At 32.6% G+C, this 24,833-nt stretch overlaps 1 protein-coding gene across 2 annotated transcripts; it reads left to right on the forward strand.

Moving 5' to 3' along the window:
- The first annotated feature begins 9,030 nt into the window (after positions 1–9,030).
- On the forward strand, positions 9,031–13,488 carry LOC107570457 (UDP-GlcNAc:betaGal beta-1,3-N-acetylglucosaminyltransferase 7-like). 2 transcript variants are annotated; one of them, XM_016256691.1, is made up of 2 exons: positions 9,031–9,202; positions 11,298–13,488. In XM_016256691.1, exon 2 carries the CDS (start codon positions 11,311–11,313, stop codon positions 12,511–12,513), a length of 1,203 nt encoding a protein of 400 aa, XP_016112177.1. In that variant the 5' UTR covers positions 9,031–9,202; positions 11,298–11,310; the 3' UTR covers positions 12,514–13,488. The 2 variants fall into 2 exon arrangements, with proteins under 2 accessions (XP_016112177.1, XP_016112176.1); XM_016256690.1 differs by having other exon boundaries at positions 11,310–13,488.
- The last annotated feature ends 11,345 nt before the right edge of the window (positions 13,489–24,833 follow it).

Here is a 24,833-nt window from a genome sequence, read left to right on the forward strand (position 1 = left end):
AATTCTGCCTTAGATTTTGCAGAAAATTATTTAGGTTTAATGTTACTTCCTAACATGACTGTGGGACATCTATATCTCTGAAATGTGTGTGTGTGTGTTTGTATGCTTACGTCAGCCAGAGTCCGCTCAGGAAGGACCAGAGGACAGCATCCATGTTGTATTGGTTATCCTCTTCCATTGTGGAACACAGACCAAAGGCAACTAGATGGCCCAGAAGTGCTTACAGCACTGGACTGTGTATGCAATTGGTCTACAGATTCTCTCTTAAAAGTTGGTCACCTCTGCATCTGTATAATTGTAGAAAGTGTAACAGTTAACTTGAATCGCATGCACCTTGTAAGCCAATTATGCAATGGCTCCAATACACTCTCAGTTGGCAAATTGTAACTGTTACAAGTTGGCTAATTTGTATGATCTCATTTTTATTTTAATACAATGTGCTTACACCCCACTGATAGTTTAGTTTAAGGGCGGACCTTCATGCCTGCTTTTCTCTAAAAATATTACGTTTTCTTTCAAATCACATCATGAATCATGAATTCATGCACACTTTAAGTAAACATAAAATAGTTACCTTTTCTCACAAGATCAGGTTTGATGGCCATTGATCAGCTTTCAGATTTGTTGTGGCTCGTCACATTTCCAGATCTCGTTTTTTAGGATTAGCAGTAATTTTTTTGTGTGTGTTTTGTTTGATAACATGCTGCTGTGATTTTTTGAAGAATGCTTGGGAAAAAATGGCTAACTACTTTGTCTTGCTAAGGCTAATTTCATAATTTTTTGTACCATAAATGCACAATTAAGACATATTTTCACATTTGTTTTTGCATAATTAAAACAATGTATGCATAACAAAAATATTCTACACACAAGTGATATTCATTTAGATTTTCCTCAAGCATGTTTTAACTCACGGTTGTCCATGCATCATGCACAGTCCGCATACAGCCCAGTTTTTCTGTCTGCGGGGACAACAATGCATCCACAAGTAATTTGAGTGTTTAAAACCAAACCAGTCAACTAGTTAGTGCACTTGCGCTATGAAACCATAGTAACTATGAATGCTAACTTCTACTGAAACTTTATAGGGGGTGATAGAAATACATAGAAATGACTGCAAGTAATTGATAACTGAATATTTTGAATACACAATAAATATAGAAATGATTTGTTGATTTCACTCTTTTAGAGTTTTAAAAATGTGCACATTTTTTAATGGGTCTGGGACAAGGGTAAACCCATAACATCTACACATAAAAGATAAATCAAGGAGTTTTAATGAACATCATATAACAGAAAGAAAATCATCCGAAGGACATAAAAGCACACACCGCTTCCAGAAAGTGAGTCTGTGTTGGGACAGGAGGAAAGGGGGACATGCTGGCTCTTCGTGGCGGCGTCTGTTATCAGTAAAGCACACCGCCGTCTCCAGATAAACACGGCTGATGGAGTGACCGCGAGACCCGGTGACATTGAGGGCCCTTCACTGAGACATGATCTCAGACTTGCCTCTGTACTGTACTTCGAAAGATGCACCTCAATGAAAATACACTTCAATGACTTTTGATATGTCAGATGAATAAAAAACTGATTATTGCTGCATTTTGTGCTCTGCTGCTGACTCTCACTGCTCTTGTTTGTTTTCATGACACGTTTCTAGTCCTTGTTTCTTTCCGCTGCCATGCCAGGCAACTCTAGACCACCTGGACAGTGACTCATTCTGTCACGTGCAGCTGGTTTCCTCATATTGTCCTTTGACTTCATTTCTGTGACGGGTGAATCAGTAAGCAATACAGCTAAACACACTTAATGTACTAGGGAGGTAGAACCTAAACCAAGCCATTAGATGCACCTTAGCCTTTAAAATCACTAATGTTTGCGAGCATTACTGTTAGGGTAGCTACTATAAAAGGTCCCTTTAAGGAAAATGTGATTTTTCTTATATATATATATATATTTATTTATTTATATATTGATTGATTGATTGATTGAGGATTATTTTTAAAATAAAATAAATTATATCAATAATAATAATAATACAACTTTTAATAATAATAATAAATACAATAATACAATAAGTAATAATAAAATATTCAATAATTGTATTTATTTAATTAATTATTTATTTATTTTAATACTTTTTAAAATAAAATATTAAAATATGTTTGTAAAAATAATTAAATTATATAAATAATAATAATAATAAAACGTAATAATAAAAAAATAAATAATAAATAAATAAAATAAGCAATAAATATTCAATAATTGTATTTATTTTAATATTGATTGAGTAATATAATATTTTGTAAAATAAATAAGTAATAATAAAATATTCAATAATTGTATTTATATTAATATTTTTTTAAATAAAATATTAAAATATTTGTGTAAAAATGATAAATTATGTAAATAATAATAATAAAACTTAAGAATAATAAAATAAGTAATAATAAAGTATTCAATAATTGTATTTATTTAATTATTTATTTATTTTAATACTTTTTAAAATTAAATATTTTTGTAAAAATAATCAATTATATAAATAATAATAATACTTTTAATAATAAAAAATAAGTAATACATTCCATAATTATTTTATTTATTTATTTTAATATTGATTAGGCAATATATTTTTTGTAAAAAAAGAAGTAATAATAACATATTCAATAATTGTATTTATTTATATTAATATTTTTAAAATAAAATATTAAAATATGTTTGTAAAAATGATAAATTATGTAAATAATAATAATACAACTTTTAAGAATAAAAAAATAAATACAATAATAAAATAAGTAATAATAAAGTATTCAATAATTGTGTTTATTTAATTATTTATTTATTTTAATACGTTTTAAAATAAAATATTTTTGTAAAAATAATAAATTATATTAATAATAATAATACTTTTAATAATAAAAAAATAAGTAATAACACATTCAGTAATTATTTTATTTATATATTTTAATATTGATTAGGCAATATATTTTTTGTAAAAAAATAAGTAATAATAAAATATTCAACAATTTCATTTATTTATATTTATATTAAAATATTTTTGTAAAAATGATAAATTATGTAAATAATAATAACAATAATAAAACTTTTAAGAATAAAAAATAAATACAATAATAAAATAAGTATTCAAATATTATTTATTACATAACCTTATAAATCCTGTTTTATTTAAGGTAAATCTAAAACTTTAACCACACAATGAGCAGGTTTTTGCATCAGAGTAAGTCTATCCCAAATCCTTCTGTTGCTTCAAACATGGGGGCCTCATATCAGAAATCCTGTGCTGAGCACGAGGGATATTACAGAAACAATCAGAGATTTACATCAGACCACCGAGGTCACATTGCCACCGCAAATAAGTAGCATACACAAACATCAGATGTGTGAGTAATATTAGATTAGCTTCCTGAATTACAGATGAAATAAACACAAACATATGAAAATAGATAGATACATAGATGATATATTGCTGTTCTATAGTTCCATTGTGAGCTAGTTCATTCGTGACTGCTGTGAAAGCAACAATACTGCGATTGTTAACGCAACACCTGGTCTGACACGCAAAGGCTCCGTTCACGTTGTGCGTGAGAGCGTGCGTGCGTGCGTGCGGTGGGCGGAGTCAGCCAGCCGCTCATTTGCATATGAGTCACGCACGCTTTATAAGAAGCTGGCGGTCGTTTCAGGGATGCCTTGCTTTCACATCTTCAGGAGAAACTTATCTTCTTTCGCCGGGTTTCTTTTCATTGTTCTGGTGCAGTTATGCGATATTAATATTAATATTAGACATCATTTAGTCGCCCAGAGTGAAGATTTAGTCGCACATGGGAGTGATTTACTCTCAATGTAGAGGGTTGACAGTCTATGAGCACGAAGCGCTTACAATGAAATTGATGCGTAGTGTCAATAACATACCTATGCAACAGTTATTGAGCCTTTCTTTTAACAGTTTTAAATTTCAGCTACTGTGCACGTTAAAAACTATTTATAGTCTTTTCTACGCCACAGACACCCGGTAGCAAGTAACAAAACAACATTAAACTCCGGCAAGAAGATAAAGTCCTTTTTGCAAAATCATAGACATGTATTTACAAATCAAGTATAATGGGAACACAGAATGATCTTGGAGAGAGCTTTACCGAGCTGACTGCTGTAACCAAACGCGACCAGTGTTTAAAGACTGAACGAATGACTGACAGCCATACCCGATCCGAGAAAAATGGCACTATCGGAGCCGATACCTGATATGAATATCGGATCGGCGCATCCCTAATGGCAACTCTTAATGTCATAAAAATGGCGCTCCTTACGTGAAGTGGCTTGACTCCTATTAGGTTTTTTGTTAACATATTGCTAAGCTAACAACAAGATAATGTAATGAACCTAAAATAAATGTTATATTGGATACTTTTTGGTGTTCAATGAAACTTGAACATTAGCTCAACACATTTTCAAGCTCTTTTTCAAGGAGTTAATCACAGTGCATTCTGGGAAATAAATGCAATTCTGCCTTAGATTTTGCAGAAAATTATTTAGGTTTAATGTTACTTCCTAACATGACTGTGGGACATCTATATCTCTGAAATGTGTGTGTGTGTGTTTGTATGCTTACGTCAGCCAGAGTCCGCTCAGGAAGGACCAGAGGACAGCATCCATGTTGTATTGGTTATCCTCTTCCATTGTGGAACACAGACCAAAGGCAACTAGATGGCCCAGAAGTGCTTACAGCACTGGACTGTGTATGCAATTGGTCTACAGATTCTCTCTTAAAAGTTGGTCACCTCTGCATCTGTATAATTGTAGAAAGTGTAACAGTTAACTTGAATCGCATGCACCTTGTAAGCCAATTATGCAATGGCTCCAATACACTCTCAGTTGGCAAATTGTAACTGTTACAAGTTGGCTAATTTGTATGATCTCATTTGTTTTAATACAATGTGCTTACACCCCACTGATAGTTTAGTTTAAGGGCGGACCTTCATGCCTGCTTTTCTCTAAAAATATTACGTTTTCCTTCAAATCACATCATGAATCATGAATTCATGCACACTTTAAGTAAACATAAAATAGTTACCTTTTCTCACAAGATCAGGTTTGATGGCCATTGATCAGCTTTCAGATTTGTTGTGGCTCGTCACATTTCCAGATCTCGTTTTTTTAGGATTAGCAGTAATTTTTTTGTGTGTGTTTTGTTTGATAACATGCTGCTGTGATTTTTTGAAGAATGCTTGGGAAAAAATGGCTAACTACTTTGTCTTGCTAAGGCTAATTTCATAATTTTTTGTACCATAAATGCACAATTAAGACATATTTTCACATTTGTTTTTGCATAATTAAAACAATGTATGCATAACAAAAATATTCTACACACAAGTGATATTCATTTAGATTTTCCTCAAGCATGTTTTAACTCACGGTTGTCCATGCATCATGCACAGTCCGCATACAGCCCAGTTTTTCTGTCTGCGGGGACAACAATGCATCCACAAGTAATTTGAGTGTTTAAAACCAAACCAGTCAACTAGTTAGTGCACTTGCGCTATGAAACCATAGTAACTATGAATGCTAACTTCTACTGAAACTTTATAGGGGGTGATAGAAATACATAGAAATGACTGCAAGTAATTGATAACTGAATATTTTGAATACACAATAAATATAGAAATGATTTGTTGATTTCACTCTTTTAGAGTTTTAAAAATGTGCACATTTTTTAATGGGTCTGGGACAAGGGTAAACCCATAACATCTACACATAAAAGATAAATCAAGGAGTTTTAATGAACATCATATAACAGAAAGAAAATCATCCGAAGGACATAAAAGCACACACCGCTTCCAGAAAGTGAGTCTGTGTTGGGACAGGAGGAAAGGGGGACATGCTGGCTCTTCGTGGCGGCGTCTGTTATCAGTAAAGCACACCGCCGTCTCCAGATAAACACGGCTGATGGAGTGACCGCGAGACCCGGTGACATTGAGGGCCCTTCACTGAGACATGATCTCAGACTTGCCTCTGTACTGTACTTCGAAAGATGCACCTCAATGAAAATACACTTCAATGACTTTTGATATGTCAGATGAATAAAAAACTGATTATTGCTGCATTTTGTGCTCTGCTGCTGACTCTCACTGCTCTTGTTTGTTTTCATGACACGTTTCTAGTCCTTGTTTCTTTCCGCTGCCATGCCAGGCAACTCTAGACCACCTGGACAGTGACTCATTCTGTCACGTGCAGCTGGTTTCCTCATATTGTCCTTTGACTTCATTTCTGTGACGGGTGAATCAGTAAGCAATACAGCTAAACACACTTAATGTACTAGGGAGGTAGAACCTAAACCAAGCCATTAGATGCACCTTAGCCTTTAAAATCACTAATGTTTGCGAGCATTACTGTTAGGGTAGCTACTATAAAAGGTCCCTTTAAGGAAAATGTGATTTTTCTTATATATATATATATATTTATTTATTTATTTATTTATATATTGATTGATTGATTGATTGAGGATTATTTTTAAAATAAAATAAATTATATCAATAATAATAATAATACAACTTTTAATAATAAAAATAAATACAATAATACAATAAGTAATAATAAAATATTCAATAATTGTATTTATTTAATTAATTATTTATTTATTTTAATACTTTTTAAAATAAAATATTAAAATATGTTTGTAAAAATAATTAAATTATATAAATAATAATAATAATAAAACGTAATAATAAAAAAATAAATAATAAATAAATAAAATAAGCAATAAATATTCAATAATTGTATTTATTTTAATATTGATTGAGTAATATAATATTTTGTAAAATAAATAAGTAATAATAAAATATTCAATAATTGTATTTATATTAATATTTTTTTAAATAAAATATTAAAATATTTGTGTAAAAATGATAAATTATGTAAATAATAATAATAAAACTTAAGAATAATAAAATAAGTAATAATAAAGTATTCAATAATTGTATTTATTTAATTATTTATTTATTTTAATACTTTTTAAAATAAAATATTTTTGTAAAAATAATAAATTATATTAATAATAATAATACTTTTAATAATAAAAAAATAAGTAATAACACATTCAGTAATTATTTTATTTATATATTTTAATATTGATTAGGCAATATATTTTTTGTAAAAAAAGAAGTAATAATAACATATTCAATAATTGTATTTATTTATATTAATATTTTTAAAATAAAATATTAAAATATGTTTGTAAAAATGATAAATTATGTAAATAATAATAATACAACTTTTAAGAATAAAAAAATAAATACAATAATAAAATAAGTAATAATAAAGTATTCAATAATTGTGTTTATTTAATTATTTATTTATTTTAATACGTTTTAAAATAAAATATTTTTGTAAAAATAATAAATTATATTAATAATAATAATACTTTTAATAATAAAAAATAATACTTTTTAAAATAAGATATTAAAATATGTTTGTAAAAATAATTAAATTATATAAATAATAATAATAATAAAACGTAATAATAAAAAAATAAATAATAAATAAATAAAATAAGCAATAAATATTCAATAATTGTATTTATTTTAATATTGATTGAGTAATATAATATTTTGTAAAATAAATAAGTAATAATAAAATATTCAATAATTGTATTTATATTAATATTTTTTTAAATAAAATATTAAAATATTTGTGTAAAAATGATAAATTATGTAAATAATAATAATAAAACTTAAGAATAATAAAATAAGTAATAATAAAGTATTCAATAATTGTATTTATTTAATTATTTATTTATTTTAATACTTTTTAAAATTAAATATTTTTGTAAAAATAATCAATTATATAAATAATAATAATACTTTTAATAATAAAAAATAAGTAATACATTCCATAATTATTTTATTTATTTATTTTAATATTGATTAGGCAATATATTTTTTGTAAAAAAAGAAGTAATAATAACATATTCAATAATTGTATTTATTTATATTAATATTTTTAAAATAAAATATTAAAATATGTTTGTAAAAATGATAAATTATGTAAATAATAATAATACAACTTTTAAGAATAAAAAAATAAATACAATAATAAAATAAGTAATAATAAAGTATTCAATAATTGTGTTTATTTAATTATTTATTTATTTTAATACGTTTTAAAATAAAATATTTTTGTAAAAATAATAAATTATATTAATAATAATAATACTTTTAATAATAAAAAAATAAGTAATAACACATTCAGTAATTATTTTATTTATATATTTTAATATTGATTAGGCAATATATTTTTTGTAAAAAAATAAGTAATAATAAAATATTCAACAATTTCATTTATTTATATTTATATTAAAATATTTTTGTAAAAATGATAAATTATGTAAATAATAATAACAATAATAAAACTTTTAAGAATAAAAAATAAATACAATAATAAAATAAGTATTCAAATATTATTTATTACATAACCTTATAAATCCTGTTTTATTTAAGGTAAATCTAAAACTTTAACCACACAATGAGCAGGTTTTTGCATCAGAGTAAGTCTATCCCAAATCCTTCTGTTGCTTCAAACATGGGGGCCTCATATCAGAAATCCTGTGCTGAGCACGAGGGATATTACAGAAACAATCAGAGATTTACATCAGACCACCGAGGTCACATTGCCACCGCAAATAAGTAGCATACACAAACATCAGATGTGTGAGTAATATTAGATTAGCTTCCTGAATTACAGATGAAATAAACACAAACATATGAAAATAGATAGATACATAGATGATATATTGCTGTTCTATAGTTCCATTGTGAGCTAGTTCATTCGTGACTGCTGTGAAAGCAACAATACTGCGATTGTTAACGCAACACCTGGTCTGACACGCAAAGGCTCCGTTCACGTTGTGCGTGAGAGCGTGCGTGCGTGCGTGCGGTGGGCGGAGTCAGCCAGCCGCTCATTTGCATATGAGTCACGCACGCTTTATAAGAAGCTGGCGGTCGTTTCAGGGATGCCTTGCTTTCACATCTTCAGGAGAAACTTATCTTCTTTCGCCGGGTTTCTTTTCATTGTTCTGGTGCAGTTATGCGTAGGATTATCTAAAGAGACGCCTTCATTCATCTGAAGAGCAGCTTTCACATTACTTAAGTTATATTGAACTAAACTGACAAGCCACTCTCTCTCTCAACATGTGAGTATAAGCTTTGTGCGTGTTTGTTTCGCTATACATCTTTTAGAGCAACATTTATTTTATAGATCTATCTATTATAACGATTTTATTAGTATTTATATTACCTGCATGCTACTGAAAGCTTGGTGACTGTTCTTAACATTAAAATATATATATATGTTATAATAATATTAATATGATAAAAATCTATAACAGACTGTGGGTTAGCAACAGCATCTGTGGTTTGCAATATTTAAATCCTCACCCATTCAGTTGAGTTATTCAATATTGTAAAATATTATGACATAAGTATACTTCATTATAACACTGTCATAATGTTACATTTACATTGTCCATCTACTAATAATAATATTATAATAACTGCTTTGTATATAAACAAGATATAATGTCACGTCTTCGACTATATAAATACATATATAAGTTTACAATAAAACTCATAGTTGGATTCAACTTTATTTTTCATATTTACCTTGTTTTGATCATTTTTATAATGGCATAATAATCAAATAATCACATTTGACTACAACCTTTATGTATCGTTATGCTACTTTTTATAGTGAAAAGACAATTTTCAACATGACCATCCTGCAGTCATATCATATGTATCTGTAGTAAGACTGCGACTCTCTAAATTATATTGTTATTCCATGTAAAAGAAATTAAACTAACTCCTGCTATAGCGCAGCCCACTCGATTATGCAAAGCTTTTTTTTTCTTTTTTTTTTGGGGGGGTGGGGCAAATTTAAGATACAAAACTTCACATTTTTAGAAGTAAAACCACATTTTAATTGAATTCATTACTATTTGTTTTAAGGTTTAGGTCACACTTTAGTTTGGGGACCAATTCTCACTATTAACTGCAACTAATTTGCTGCTTATTAATAGTTAGTAAGTAGTTTTTAAGTAGGATTAAGGGATCTAAAATATGGTCATGTAGAATAAGGCATTCATGTGTGCTTTAAAAGTACTAATAAACAGCCAGTATGCTAGTAACATGCATGCTAATAAGCAACTAGTTAAAGGGTTACTCCACCCCAAAATGAAAATGTTGTCATTAATCACTTACCCTCGTGTCGTTCCAAACCCCTAAAAGCTTCGTTCGTCTTCGGAACACAATTTAAGATATTTTGGATGAAAACCGGGAGGCTTGTGACTGTCCCATTGACTGCCAAGTAACTTACACTGTCAAGGTCCAGAAAAGTATGAAAGACATCGTCAGAATAGTCCATCTGTCACCAGTGGCTCAACCGTGATGTTATGAAGCGACGAGAATACTTTTTGTACGCGAAGAAAACAAAAATAACGCCTTTATTCAACAATTTGTCTCTTCTGTGTCTCTCCGCATCACCGTAGCGCCATTTTAGAGAATATCTGCTGAACGCAAGCAGTGTATTCTCTTCTGTGTCAGCCGTGCTGCACAGATGCGCTGTTTTCGTTCAAATCAAAGCGTAAATAAACGTAGCAAATTTATCCATGTGTCGCGGCTGACACAGAAGAGCATACGCTGCTTGCGTTCAGCGGATATTCTCCAAAATGGAGAGACGCGGAGAGACACAGAGGAGACGAATTGTTGAATAAAGTCGTTATTTTTGTTTTCTTTGTGTACAAAAAGTATTCTCGTCGCTTCATAACGTTACGGTTGAACCACTGATGGCAGATGGACTATTCTGCTCCGCATCACCGTAGCGCCATTTTAGAGAATATCTGCTGAACGCAAGCAGTGTATTCTCTTCTGTGTCAGCCGTGCTGCACAGATGCGCTGTTTTCGTTCAAATCAAAGCGTAAATAAACGTAGCAAATTTATCCATGTGTCGCGGCTGACACAGAAGAGCATACGCTGCTTGCGTTCAGCGGATATTCTCCAAAATGGAGAGACGCGGAGAGACACAGAGGAGACGAATTGTTGAATAAAGTCGTTATTTTTGTTTTCTTTGTGTACAAAAAGTATTCTCATCTCGAAGCTTTTACGGGTTTGGAACGACATGAGGGTAAGTGATTAATGACAACATTTTCATTTTGGGGTGGAGTAATCCTTTAATAGGTTTTTAATATTGCTGAAGCAGTTTGTTCACGATGACATTTCTCTCTTCTCTAGTTTTTTGCCTAGGATGACCACCAGAGAGCGATGGCGAGTTTACAAGCGCATCAGCCTGATGTTCTTCCTGGCTGCAGTCGCACTTACTGTGGTTCAGAGAGGAAACATCACCTCCATGCAAGACAGAATCGAGAGACAGGCGCGGATGGAGCTCATGGCGGAGGGCGGGAAAAAGGACCTGATTAATGTCAGCTTCTGGAAGAGCGTTCAAAGATCCACCACAGAAGGTCCGAGAATAACCCAAAAGCAAGGCCCCAAGAGCTGGGACGTCACCAGCTCCAACTGCAGCGTCAACCTCAACTTCTCTTCCTCAGAGTGGTTCACGGGTCTGGAGGCCAACTTCAAGCAATTCCTGCTCTACAGGCACTGCAGATACTTCCCCATCCTCATGAATCACCCCGAGAAGTGCGCCGGAGATGTAGACTTGCTGATGGTCATCAAGTCGGTAATAACACAGTACGATCGAAGAGAGGTCATACGGAAAACTTGGGGCAAAGAACAAGTGATCGACGGGAAAAGAATCAAGACCCTTTTCCTTCTCGGAACGTCTTCCAACGAGGAAGAGCGGGCAAACCATCAGAAGCTTCTGGAATACGAGGATTACATCTACGGAGACATCCTGCAATGGGACTTCATGGATAGCTTCTTCAACCTGACCCTCAAGGAGATCCACTTTCTGAAATGGTTCTCCACCTACTGCGGAAATACCCGCTACGTCTTCAAAGGCGACGACGACGTGTTCGTCAGCGTTCCCAACATCTTGGAGTATCTGGAATCCAGCAAAGACTTGAAGGACCTCTTTGTCGGTGATGTTCTCTTCAAAGCCATACCCATTCGCAAAAAACAGAACAAGTATTACATCCCAAAAGCCTTGTATAGTAAGAGCCTCTACCCGCCGTACGCCGGCGGAGGCGGTTTCCTGATGGATGGACCTCTGGCTCAGAAACTCTATGGAGCTTGCGAAACTCTGGAACTCTATCCCATCGATGATGTGTTTCTGGGAATGTGTCTGGAGGTGCTTCAGGTGACCCCAATAAAGCACAACGCTTTCAAAACCTTTGGGCTGGTGAAGAGTAAAACCAGTCGACTCAACAGGGAGCCATGTTTCTTTAGGAGCATGATAGTGGTACATAAATTGCTCCCGCCGGATTTGATAGCCATGTGGAAACTGGTCAACAGTGACTTGATCTGTTCGCAGAAAATGGACTTCTTGTAGTCCGAGACTTTGATAGCGTTTCTGAATCCAAAACATGTCAGAATTCATTCATAAATGAAGGAAACAAAATGAAGGATCTGCGGAGAGAACTTTGAGGTTTCTCAAAGACAACAAGTTCTCCTTTTTTGAGGAGATTTCTGGACAATATTTTAACTTAATTTATGTACCAAAGGACATGGTATAATAATGTGAATACTGTGTAAAGGGTTAATGTTATGTTGTTTTTTTGGGGGGGGAACATTAAGGCTACAAAACTAAAAATATCACCCCAAATGAAAATAATCTACTCGTCATCATGTTGTTCTACGATTTTCTTTCTTCTTTGGAAGTATTTTGAAAAATGCAATGAAAGTCAAAGTGGTCTTGTTGTTTTGGACCCCATTGACTACAACTGTACAGACAAAAAAAATGTTTGCAAGACATAAGGTGTTTAAATCATGGCAGAATTGTCATTTTTGAGTGAACTATGACTTTATGTCACGAGAAAAAATGCGATTGTCCCAAACAGAAGGAAACGAGTCTCTACCTCACCATTTTTGTTTTAGTCTGCCCCTTAGTGGACGAATGTTACCTTAAAAGGTTTTTAAAGTGCATTCATTAAACAAGACCATGTTATTTCTGCTTCAATGACGTACATTCCTGAGATTACAGTATATATATATATCTGAATGATCAAGAGCTTTTCTCTCTTAGAGCTTTTATTTTTTGATTTGCCCATAGACTTGAGATGCATTTGGTAGAGGGTTTACTTTAAAACTGTGAAAAATCACACTGTCTGGTACATGTAAATGTTGACTTAATTTATGAAATACCTCCTTGGATCGGAGGAGGCGGAGTCTGGTGTAGGATATTTAATTGTACTTGAAGGTTACACAAAACAAGGACATTTGTAATCCAAACTGCACGGTCTGAATGTGTAAAAAATAACTACAATGAACAAACTAAGGTGAAAATGGATTAGTATTTGTAAATAAAACTTTCTTCAAAAAGACAAAAGTGTTTGATTATTCCTTTATATCCTTGTAACAAGAATGCAAGTAAAAGAACACAAATTAGCATCTTATTTGGAAAAAAAAAAATCCTTAATACTTTTTCTTTATGTGTATGCATCTTATTGGATTTCTACAGCAAGTTAGGTTTTATGTTGTGATGTGAATGTTAAATATATTATATAACAGGTTTATATAATATTTAGTATAAAATACACAAAACGTTTGTCAAAATTTAACAACGTATAAATATGCACATAACTGAAAACGTATTAAAAATGAAGAAAGTGTATCATTTTATGTATAAAATTTACAGTATGTTGATTCAGCTTTTGTGAAATTCAAAGTTTCACATAATGCGTATATTTCAATAATTCAAATATACATAATATATAACAAGTTTATATGATACTTCAGGTACAAAATACACACTATTTAGTTTCAGGTTTGATTTCAAAATTTCATACAATGTATATATTTATATGTATAAATACAATATATATTATATATATATATATATATTTCCCAATTAACACATATGGGTGAGGGCTTCAGGTGCCCACAAACTATTGGCCATATAGTGCATGTGCAGAAACATGCTAACGTGACATTTTTACAATGAGTCTGAGTTGGAAAAATTTCAAGTCAGTAAGTAACTGAAAAATAAATGATTGTTCAAAAAATATATATATAGAAAAAGGTCCTATTATTAGGTATTATTATTATTATTGCTATTATTATCAAGGAATACAGAACCATGGCCACTCGGTTTTTGATAGATAGGCTAAATTATTATTATTATTATTAATTTGAAAGATATTCATCTTTTTCATAATTAGGACCAAAAAAAAAGGACCAAACAGAGCTTCAAAGTTAACACTATAAAGCCAAGAGATATAATCGCATTACACAATACGCTACATTTTGCAGTAGCGCCAAAACTTAATGTTACTCGAGACACTTGAGAATGTTTGAACCTCATTGTAGTGTTCATCGTCTGTTTGATTACGTCTTTAATTGATTTTTCCATACATTTCTGCCATATGCACATTGACTGACAGTCACCACTGATAAGCTACCGCTAAATATGGTAGAAACTTAATTTGCTGTAAAGTTGCTTTGCAACGATTTGTGTCGTGAAAAGCGCTGTACAAATAAACTTGAATTGAATTGAAATTAAAACAAAAAGAAGTATAAAATAGGTATTTACTTAAAGAAAAATGGCACACTTTCATTTCACCAGAAAGCTCGAGGCTGCTTTGACGCGCGGGCGCTTTGACAAGTCGACAAGAGGTTAATAAACTGAGAAAACACTGGGTAAAATCATTCATTTACCAAAGTGCTGAGATCAACAAGCCCTCTTTCTGTGACACATCAGTCCTCTTTCTTGAGGAGTATGCCATCATCTGGCAACCACTGACATTACAGCAAGACATGATTATTAATTTCTCTGGCAGTGTTTTTTTCTTTAGCAGGGTGTCATTTAATCTTCATCTTATTACTGCGTCTTCATCTTATTATCTTATTACAAAAAACTGCTAGTACACTCTTAAAAATAAAGGTGCTTCAATAGGTTCTTCAAGCGATGCCATAGAAGAACCATTTTTGGTTCCACAAAGAACCATTCAGTCATAGGTTCTTTAAAGAACCATCTCTTTCTTACCTTTTTGTAATCTGAAGAACCGTATTTCGCCAACAAAGAACCTTTTGTGAAACAGAAAGGTTCTTCAGATGTTAAAGGTTCTTTATGGAACCATTTAGACAAAAGGTTCTTCTATGGCATCGCGAAGCACCTTTATTTTTAAGAGTGTAGCTGTGCTTCGATCAACAGAAGCACAGATTATTTACAAAATGTAGTCTGTTTCTGATTATAAATTACATGACAAAAATTGTAGTTAGTAGCGTAATCCATTAGCTACATTACTTTTAGATTACTTTTGACCTAACTCGTTTATCACATTGATTTAAATAGGACAATATTGTACCATATTGATATAAAAATGCAACGAGAAAGAAAATATATTCAATTAGTTGTCATTAATAACATAAAGTGCATTAATCATTGCATTACGTCAAGGTTTCCGGCTCGTAAAGGAATTGCAGGGGGTTTATGAGTTTTATGAAAAGATGAAAAGTTATTAAATCATGATAATGTAAAATTAAAATATATCATTTTAAAATAGGATAAATCGAAATAAAACACTTGAACACTTGATTAAAAATAAATGAATTGTTTTATTTGTTTACCTGCATGTCATGATGTGACCATTAACCGCCGTCAGAGAACCGTGAACATGCAAATGTGTTCCTTAATTATGAAAATATTTATTTTAAAATCGCAGGGTTATTTCAAGTAAATACACTCACAAAGAAGTTTGGGCATTCCTGCTTGACATGTAAGAAATAATGAGAACTTGTGCATTTTAATGTGTTTGGAAAGACAAAAGCCAGTTACACTTTATTTTAAGGTGTCCTTGTTACAGTGTAATTATACATAAGTACTGCGCAATATTAATGAACTACATGCACTCACTATATGGTTAGGATTAGGGTTACTTGCATGTAATTATGCATAATTGTAATTATAATAGTATAAGTAAATGTAACATGTGTAACAAGGACACCTTAAAATAAAGTGTTACCCAAAAGCCTTCCAAAGACATTGTAATAGATGATCAAATAATCTACCGAGTGATAATTCAAACAAATATTAATGTGTTCATCAGTAGTTGAAACACCTGAAATGATTTTTAGTAAATCAAATGCTGTGTGGCCACCTGACTAATAATGACTGATCTCTGTGTGCATGTCCACAAAACTGAAGACTTTCTGAGTGTACAAGTGGCAAAAAGGAACATTAAAAGATGAAAAAGAGGAATTATGGAGAATTAATAAATTATGAATCATTGTGTGAATAATATGTAATCATGTAATCAATAAAAAAGGTAACTGTAGTCTGATTCGGAGTATTTTAAACTGTAATATAATCTAATTACATGTACCAAATTAGCTCAAAAGGGAAATGCATATAAATAATTACAATTAATTATAAGTAATTACAATTATTTACCTCAGCTGCCAGTAGTAACTGTAGCAGAATTAATATTACAATCAACTAATCTGTTCTAATCTGTGGCCACAGAAAATAACTTTCTTACTAATATAACTAATAATAACTTTCTTAGTAATGCATTAGAGCAGTGCTTCTCAAAGTCCGAATTCAGTCCGGACCCGCCTCCGTTTCGTATTCCAAGAGCAATTATTTCCTACTTTGATAAAGCGCATGTTAAACTTGTAAATCAGTTTTGTTTAGTGTCTTTTTGGAGATGGTCCGGAATGAAAGCGAAATATTGAAACTTTTCCTTCAGGACATCCAGTGAGCGTATGACGTTTGACATAATCGGACGACATTTCACCGCTAATATGAGTAATTTTTTATTTATTTTATTTTTGTTATCACTATGATTATGGCCATTTGACTTATAGCAGTGTCCAGTGTTTCCCATACATTGAGTTATTTGTGGCGGCCCGTCACAATATCAGAACTGACCGCCACAAATAGATTTTCCAAAAGGATTCTACTCTGTTGAATAAACTGAGCACTGCACGTTTCAAAATTAAAATGCAGTGGGTGTTTTTATATGAATGTATCACTGAAAATGTACCGACCGTCTTCAGAAAAGCTTTGATGTCATTTTAATTTCATCTAGCGTTTGTGAGTGCAGTGCTTATTAGATTAGAGCCGTTACCGAGGAAACTGCTGTATCTCCTGCTCCCTAAGCGCCTCCTGCTGGCAGAGAATCAATTTGCATTTGCAAGTCTGTGAGAAACACTGGTGTGTGTCAGCAAACATAAACAAAAAGCATGCTTCAGAACTGTTTTGAGAAGGTGCTTTGAGCCATGAATTATTATTAGGGATGTAACAATTCACTCAACTCACGATTCGATTCAATTCACGATTTATTTATTTTTTTAACAAAATGAGGTTGAAGACAAATTATAAATTAAATGTGTCCTTTTATTATTGCTTGGACAAAATGCTGCACATTTCTTTGTGAAATTGAAATATAACATTATAATAATATACTAATATAGCACTTGCATATTGTTGCTCTTTTGTTGGTTTTGATTGCGTCTATTGTCCTCATTTGTAAGTGCTTTGGATAAAAGCGTCTGCTAAATAACATTTAAATATAATGTAAATAAAACTAAATTGAAATTTTAAAACAAGCCCCAAATCAAATAACAAATAAAAGAAATCTCTTCATATAAACAAACTAAGGTTTGTCTGTGCTCTTTCCTTTTAAAATTAGAGGCAACCGCTGCATTTTAATCATGATCCAAACAAAGATGCTGCACACATGCAACATGAGCAGTTTTTAATCTAAACTGGATTGTATAATTTCGAAATTTGAAGCAAAAACAGAATGGTTTGACTTCAGTTTTATGAAACTATACATAAAAATATCTGCATGAAACCGAAACAGCAGACGAGCTGAACCCTTTTTGTAATCTGAAGAACCGTATTTCGCCAACAAAGAACCTTTTGTGAAACAGAAAGGTTCTTCAGATGTTAAAGGTTCTTTATGGAACCATTTAGACAAAAGGTTCTTCTATGGCATCGCGAAGCACCTTTATTTTTAAGAGTGTAGCTGTGCTTCGATCAACAGAAGCACAGATTATTTACAAAATGTAGTCTGTTTCTGATTATAAATTACATGACAAAAATTGTAGTTAGTAGCGTAATCCATTACATTACTTTTAGATTACTTTTGACCTAACTCGTTTATCACATTGATTTAAATAGGACAATATTGTACCATATTGATATAAAAATGCAACGAGAAAGAAAATATATTCAATTAGTTGTCATTAATAACATAAAGTGCATTAATCATTGCATTACGTCAAGGTTTCCGGCTCGTAAAGGAATTGCAGGGGGTTTATGAGTTTTATGAAAAGTTAATCATTAATTAAATCATGATAATGTAAAATTAAAATATATCATTTTAAAATAGGATAAATCGAAATAAAACACTTGATGAATTATTTAAAAATAAATGAATTGTTTTATTTGTTTACCTGCATGTCATGATGTGACCATTAACCGCCGTCAGAGAACCGTGAACATGCAAATGTGTTCCTTAATTATGAAAATATTTATTTTAAAATCGCAGGGTTATTTCAAGTAAATACACTCACAAAGAAGTTTGGGCATTCCTGCTTGACATGTAAGAAAATGAGAGAACTTGTGCATTTTAATGTGTTTGGAAAGACAAAAGCCAGTTACACTTTATTTTAAGGTGTCCTTGTTACAGTGTAATTATACATAAGTACTGCGCAATATTAATGAACTACATGCACTCACTATATGGTTAGGATTAGGGTTACTTGCATGTAATTATGCATAATTGTAATTATAATAGTATAAGTAAATGTAACATGTGTAACAAGGACACCTTAAAATAAAGTGTTACCCAAAAGCCTTCCAAAGACATTGTAATAGATGATCAAATAATCTACCGAGTGATAATTCAAACAAATATTAATGTGTTCATCAGTAGTTGAAACACCTGAAATGATTTTTAGTAAATCAAATGCTGTGTGGCCACCTGACTAATAATGACTGATCTCTGTGTGCATGTCCACAAAACTGAAGACTTTCTGAGTGTACAAGTGGCAAAAAGGAACATTAAAAGATGAAAAAGAGGAATTATGGAGAATTAATAAATTATGAATCATTGTGTGAATAATATGTAATCATGTAATCAATAAAAAAGGTAACTGTAGTCTGATTCGGAGTATTTTAAACTGTAATATAATCTAATTACATGTACCAAATTAGCTCAAAAGGGAAATGCATATAAATAATTACAATTAATTATAAGTAATTACAATTATTTACCTCAGCTGCCAGTAGTAACTGTAGCAGAATTAATATTACAATCAACTAATCTGTTCTAATCTGTGGCCACAGAAAATAACTTTCTTACTAATATAACTAATAATAACTTTCTTAGTAATGCATTAGAGCAGTGCTTCTCAAAGTCCGAATTCAGTCCGGACCCGCCTCCGTTTCGTATTCCAAGAGCAATTATTTCCTACTTTGATAAAGCGCATGTTAAACTTGTAAATCAGTTTTGTTTAGTGTCTTTTTGGAGATGGTCCGGAATGAAAGCGAAATATTGAAACTTTTCCTTCAGGACATCCAGTGAGCGTATGACGTTTGACATAATCGGACGACATTTCACCGCTAATATGAGTAATTTTTTATTTATTTTATTTTTGTTATCACTATGATTATGGCCATTTGACTTATAGCAGTGTCCAGTGTTTCCCATACATTGAGTTATTTGTGGCGGCCCGTCACAATATCAGAACTGACCGCCACAAATAGATTTTCCAAAAGGATTCTACTCTGTTGAATAAACTGAGCACTGCACGTTTCAAAATTAAAATGCAGTGGGTGTTTTTATATGAATGTATCACTGAAAATGTACCGACCGTCTTCAGAAAAGCTTTGATGTCATTTTAATTTCATCTAGCGTTTGTGAGTGCAGTGCTTATTAGATTAGAGCCGTTACCGAGGAAACTGCTGTATCTCCTGCTCCCTAAGCGCCTCCTGCTGGCAGAGAATCAATTTGCATTTGCAAGTCTGTGAGAAACACTGGTGTGTGTCAGCAAACATAAACAAAAAGCATGCTTCAGAACTGTTTTGAGAAGGTGCTTTGAGCCATGAATTATTATTAGGGATGTAACAATTCACTCAACTCACGATTCGATTCAATTCACGATTTTTTTTTTTTTTAACAAAATGAGGTTGAAGACAAATTATAAATTAAATGTGTCCTTTTATTATTGCTTGGACAAAATGCTGCACATTTCTTTGTGAAATTGAAATATAACACTATAATAATATACTAATATAGCACTTGCATATTATTGCTCTTTTGTTGGTTTTGATTGCTTCTATTGTCCTCATTTGTAAGTCGCTTTGGATAAAAGTGTCTGCTAAATGACAAAATTTAAATATAATGTAAATAAAACTAAATTGAAATTTTAAAACAAGCCCCAAATCAAATAAATAACAAATAAAAGAAATCTCTTCATATAAACAAACTAAGGTTTGTCTGTGCTCTTTCCTTTTAAAATTAGAGGCAACCGCTGCATTTTAATCATGATCCAAACAAAGATGCTGCACACATGCAACATGAGCAGTTTTTAATCTAAACTGGATTGTATAATTTCGAAATTTGAAGCAAAAACAGAATGGTTTGACTTCAGTTTTATGAAACTATACATAAAAATATCTGCATGAAACCGAAACAGCAGACGAGCTGAACGAGACGCAGATTCACTCTTTGCCAGCAGGTGGCGCTTAAAGCGGAAGAGAGAATCAGCCAAACATACCGACCAAAAAAGTCAGCATCATATATCGGCCATAAACTGTAAAATATTCAGAATATTATTCCCTATAATGCACAAGGCTTGGTTTTCCAGATTATGCCTTTGTTTTTATATATAGTATTGAAACCATATTTGTCATGTTTTATATACTGTATCCACTTTAAACTCTTGACAGTTCGAGATAAATGTATCAAACCAACTGTACCATATTCAGAATATTATTCCCTATAATGCACAAGGCTTGGTTTTCCAGATTATGCCTTTGTTTTTATATATAGTATTGAAACCATATTTGTCATGTTTTATATACTGTATCCACTTTAAACTCTTGACAGTTCGAGATAAATGTATCAAACCAACTGTACCATATTCAGAATATTATTCCCTATAATGCACAAGGCTTGGTTTTCCAGATTATGCCTTTGTTTTTATATATAGTATTGAAACCATATTTGTCATGTTTTATATACTGTATCCACTTTAAACTCTTGACAGTTCGAGATAAATGTATCAAACCAACTGTACCATATTCAGAATATTATTCCCTATAATGCACAAGGCTTGGTTTTTCATATGCCTTTACTGTTTTTATATATAGCACTGAAACCAGTGCATATGTTTTATATACTGTACCCACTTAAATTAAGCTTCAGATGATTAGTCTTTAGTTGCCATGGAACCAGAGGCCGGTTCTGCCTTTTTGAGGCGTTAGTTGCATTTCTGGGGAAGGGTGCACTGACCCTGATAGTTGGCTTGTTGGTTGGGTGAGGGGTGTTAGGGCTTATTTGTTGAATATGACAAATAATGGTCTAATTGGTGCACACGCTACATACAAGTACTCAATATTTGGAATCTAATTACGTAACCCAGATTAGATGTAACCAGCTCTGCAGAAGCATTAACAGCCATCTGTCTGCATAAACCGGTTTTTTATTTTGGTCACCGACCAAAAAAAAAAAAAAAAAAACCCCATCTGAGCACTAATGACTTAAATTTAAAGACATTTGTGTAACCAAGACGAGTAATATTTTTCTTCCTTGATACACATTGTACACCTTTCTTTTCTGAAAAAGTAACTAGTTTTTTAGACTTGGTTTCAATTTTAGACGTTTTAGGTTTAAGCCCCACAATTAAAATGATAAATACGTCCCACTTTGTGCCGATTTAACAAACAGCTGAAAGAATACAACTTCGCCACAAATTAGTAAATCATAAATAAGATCTTGCACATTATGTGTGGACTGCTGTTTTACTCAAATTATACTAAATAACTGAAGACACCTCACTGGAGTGACAGGAATCATGCGACAGAAACCGACTGCTTCCATTCACTCCATTTAACTTCGGCAGATTAGCAAGTCTACTCAATTTTGTAAAGCAAACATCTAAAAACGGTCGGAGTTCGAAGAGTTTATGTAGATCTGCAAAAACACAACTACAAAAATCATGACAAACCAAAGAGTTTAAAAACCATGTTTAATCAAAATGGTTTTACATTATGAAAAATCTGAACTGGAAAAAAAACAAAACCCTCAGTCACAAATATACACATACATACATACATACATATACACACACATATATACACACACACAAATGATTTTATAAATTGTGTTATTCATGCATTGAACAGAAATAAATAGAACTTAAGTGATAAACGAATACATGTATCTCCAGGGCTAGTTTTGGCAAATGCTTGGAGGTGTGGCCTAATCAAACACCATTTGATCGTTTTTATTTTAAATGGGTCAGAGCAAGAACAAATCTCTCAATGTTGTGGATAATTCAGAAGGCGCGATGCGTATTAGCTTAAGACTTTCGCGCGGTGCGATTTGTTAATTGCAAATTTTGGATTGTTAAATAGCTTGCATAACTAGTATTAAATAGCTGGTCACTTAAATACAACCACTGTTCAATAGTAAAATAATTTCAATAATACGTTTGAGTATTGAAATAGGTTTAAACGCTTATTAAAGTGATTTAAACAGCACCGCACTGCGCGTGAAGCTCCCCGCGTGGGGTTCTGGATACACGTGGAGCACGCACGCACGCACGCACACACACACACACACACACACGCTATCCACTTTTCTTAACAATGAACACGTGCCAGCCTTATATTATAACCTCGCAGATCACACAATGTGCGCTAAAACCGCGACGCGGTTTAATGCCGCGTGTTTCATGTCCGCTCATCCGCTACAAAGAGCCAAAATGGAGGCGTTTAACATGGCGCTACATCGCTGCACGGCTCACACGGCGAATGCGCGATTTAGCGCGAAACCACGACTCTCTAAAAACTCGCAAACCCTCGCCGGCTGGTTTCACAGCACTACCACACGGGTCACATACACACTCATAACACTATACTTCATGCGTGTCAGCTGAGGCCTAAAAAAGGAGAAGCGCGGCCCGCCCGTGTGAACCGAATAACCGACAGAAACGGCTATTACATTTGAATTTCTTCATTTTAGAAGCACCTATTTAGTATTAAACAGCATTTGCACTCGTTGGGTTTACCTTAGCGAAGCTATAAAACACACATGGCCGAGATACACGTGTCGCACACGTGGGCCTTCCTCACATCAGAGGCGACGCGACGAAACATTGAATATTTCGTTTAAATTCAAACCGATAACCTTACTTTGATTCGTTAGAAAGTGTTGGCATGTATCTTACCTTGGCAAGCTTCACCATGACTGAAGGTTGGTGTTTTTTTTTTTTTCTTTTCTTAACAATAAAGCAGATAACGGGAGCGTGGCGCAGGAACAAACCGCTCAGTCACACGTGGCTCTCCGTACAGGACGGAAAAGAGCGCTCGCGTACGCTTTTAGTACGTCCGGCGAAACCCCGCCCACTGATGCTCAGCGATGGGAGGGCAGAGTCGTTTCCGCGAATCGGTTCTTTTGAGCAGTTCGTCTCGACTCATCAATTCTTTAATGTCTTGATGTAATTACAGCATCACGTGGCCCGTAGGCAAGTAAATAAGATTGACATTTTCGTTGACATTCATCTGATTAAACGAGGAAAAACGGTCCTGTCTACGTTTCGTTTTAAACTACAAGTACAGAATCTGAAACAATAAGACAAAAAAAAACAACGATGTCGTAAAAATAATATAAAATGAATACTGACCCGGACCCATGATATTGTTATAGATAGATTTATTTTGCAATTTTATATAGGCTACTTAATTAAAATTTATATTAGCGCACATTTTTATAATCCTACTGCACAAAATACCTGGGATTTTCCCAAAATAGCCACTATATGGAGTCAAGATATATTTTTGTTGTTGATATGGACTACGTTGACGAGAGTGATGTAGTAATGTTCACTGTGAAGCTTACACTGCGATGTACCTGAGAGAAAACAGATCTGACCATCTGATTTTCACCAGTAAGAAAAAAAGTGTTTTAAAGCTTGTTGTTTTGCAGAACATCACAGTTATATATGACATGAGAATAAGGCCTGAAGTTAGGAAGAACATTTTAAGGAAAATATAATTATATTTTCATAATGATTTTTTTTCTTCTCAAACCTTGTCTGTGGTGTAAAAACACCCCTGGCCAAATGCCCCCAGAGGGCAACACTTCCCACTTTGATCATTACTGTAGTTACGATGTTCTGAACATCACATCCTTTCTTTTCCCTCAGATGTAATCTATCTAGGTGGCTGAATAAAAATATTTGGACTTTATATCTAAAAATTACCTCAGTTACGGCATTATTTTATTTAGTCGGTGTTATTTTAATGTTTCGGGGTTTTTTTAACCTAAAATAGAGACACAGATGTTGATGTGTCTGCATTCAAGCATTTCAGTGGGCTTAAATAGATCACCCTTTACAGCAGATTTAGTTCACAAACAACTGACAGTTTTGACCTAAATATGATTTTCAGTTACAATAATTAATCCTAAAATT

This window comes from Sinocyclocheilus grahami, unplaced genomic scaffold, assembly GCF_001515645.1.
Source record: "Sinocyclocheilus grahami isolate Dianchi unplaced genomic scaffold, SAMN03320097.WGS_v1.1 scaffold1461.1, whole genome shotgun sequence".
In the NCBI taxonomy this organism is placed as follows: Eukaryota; Metazoa; Chordata; class Actinopteri; order Cypriniformes; family Cyprinidae; genus Sinocyclocheilus; species Sinocyclocheilus grahami.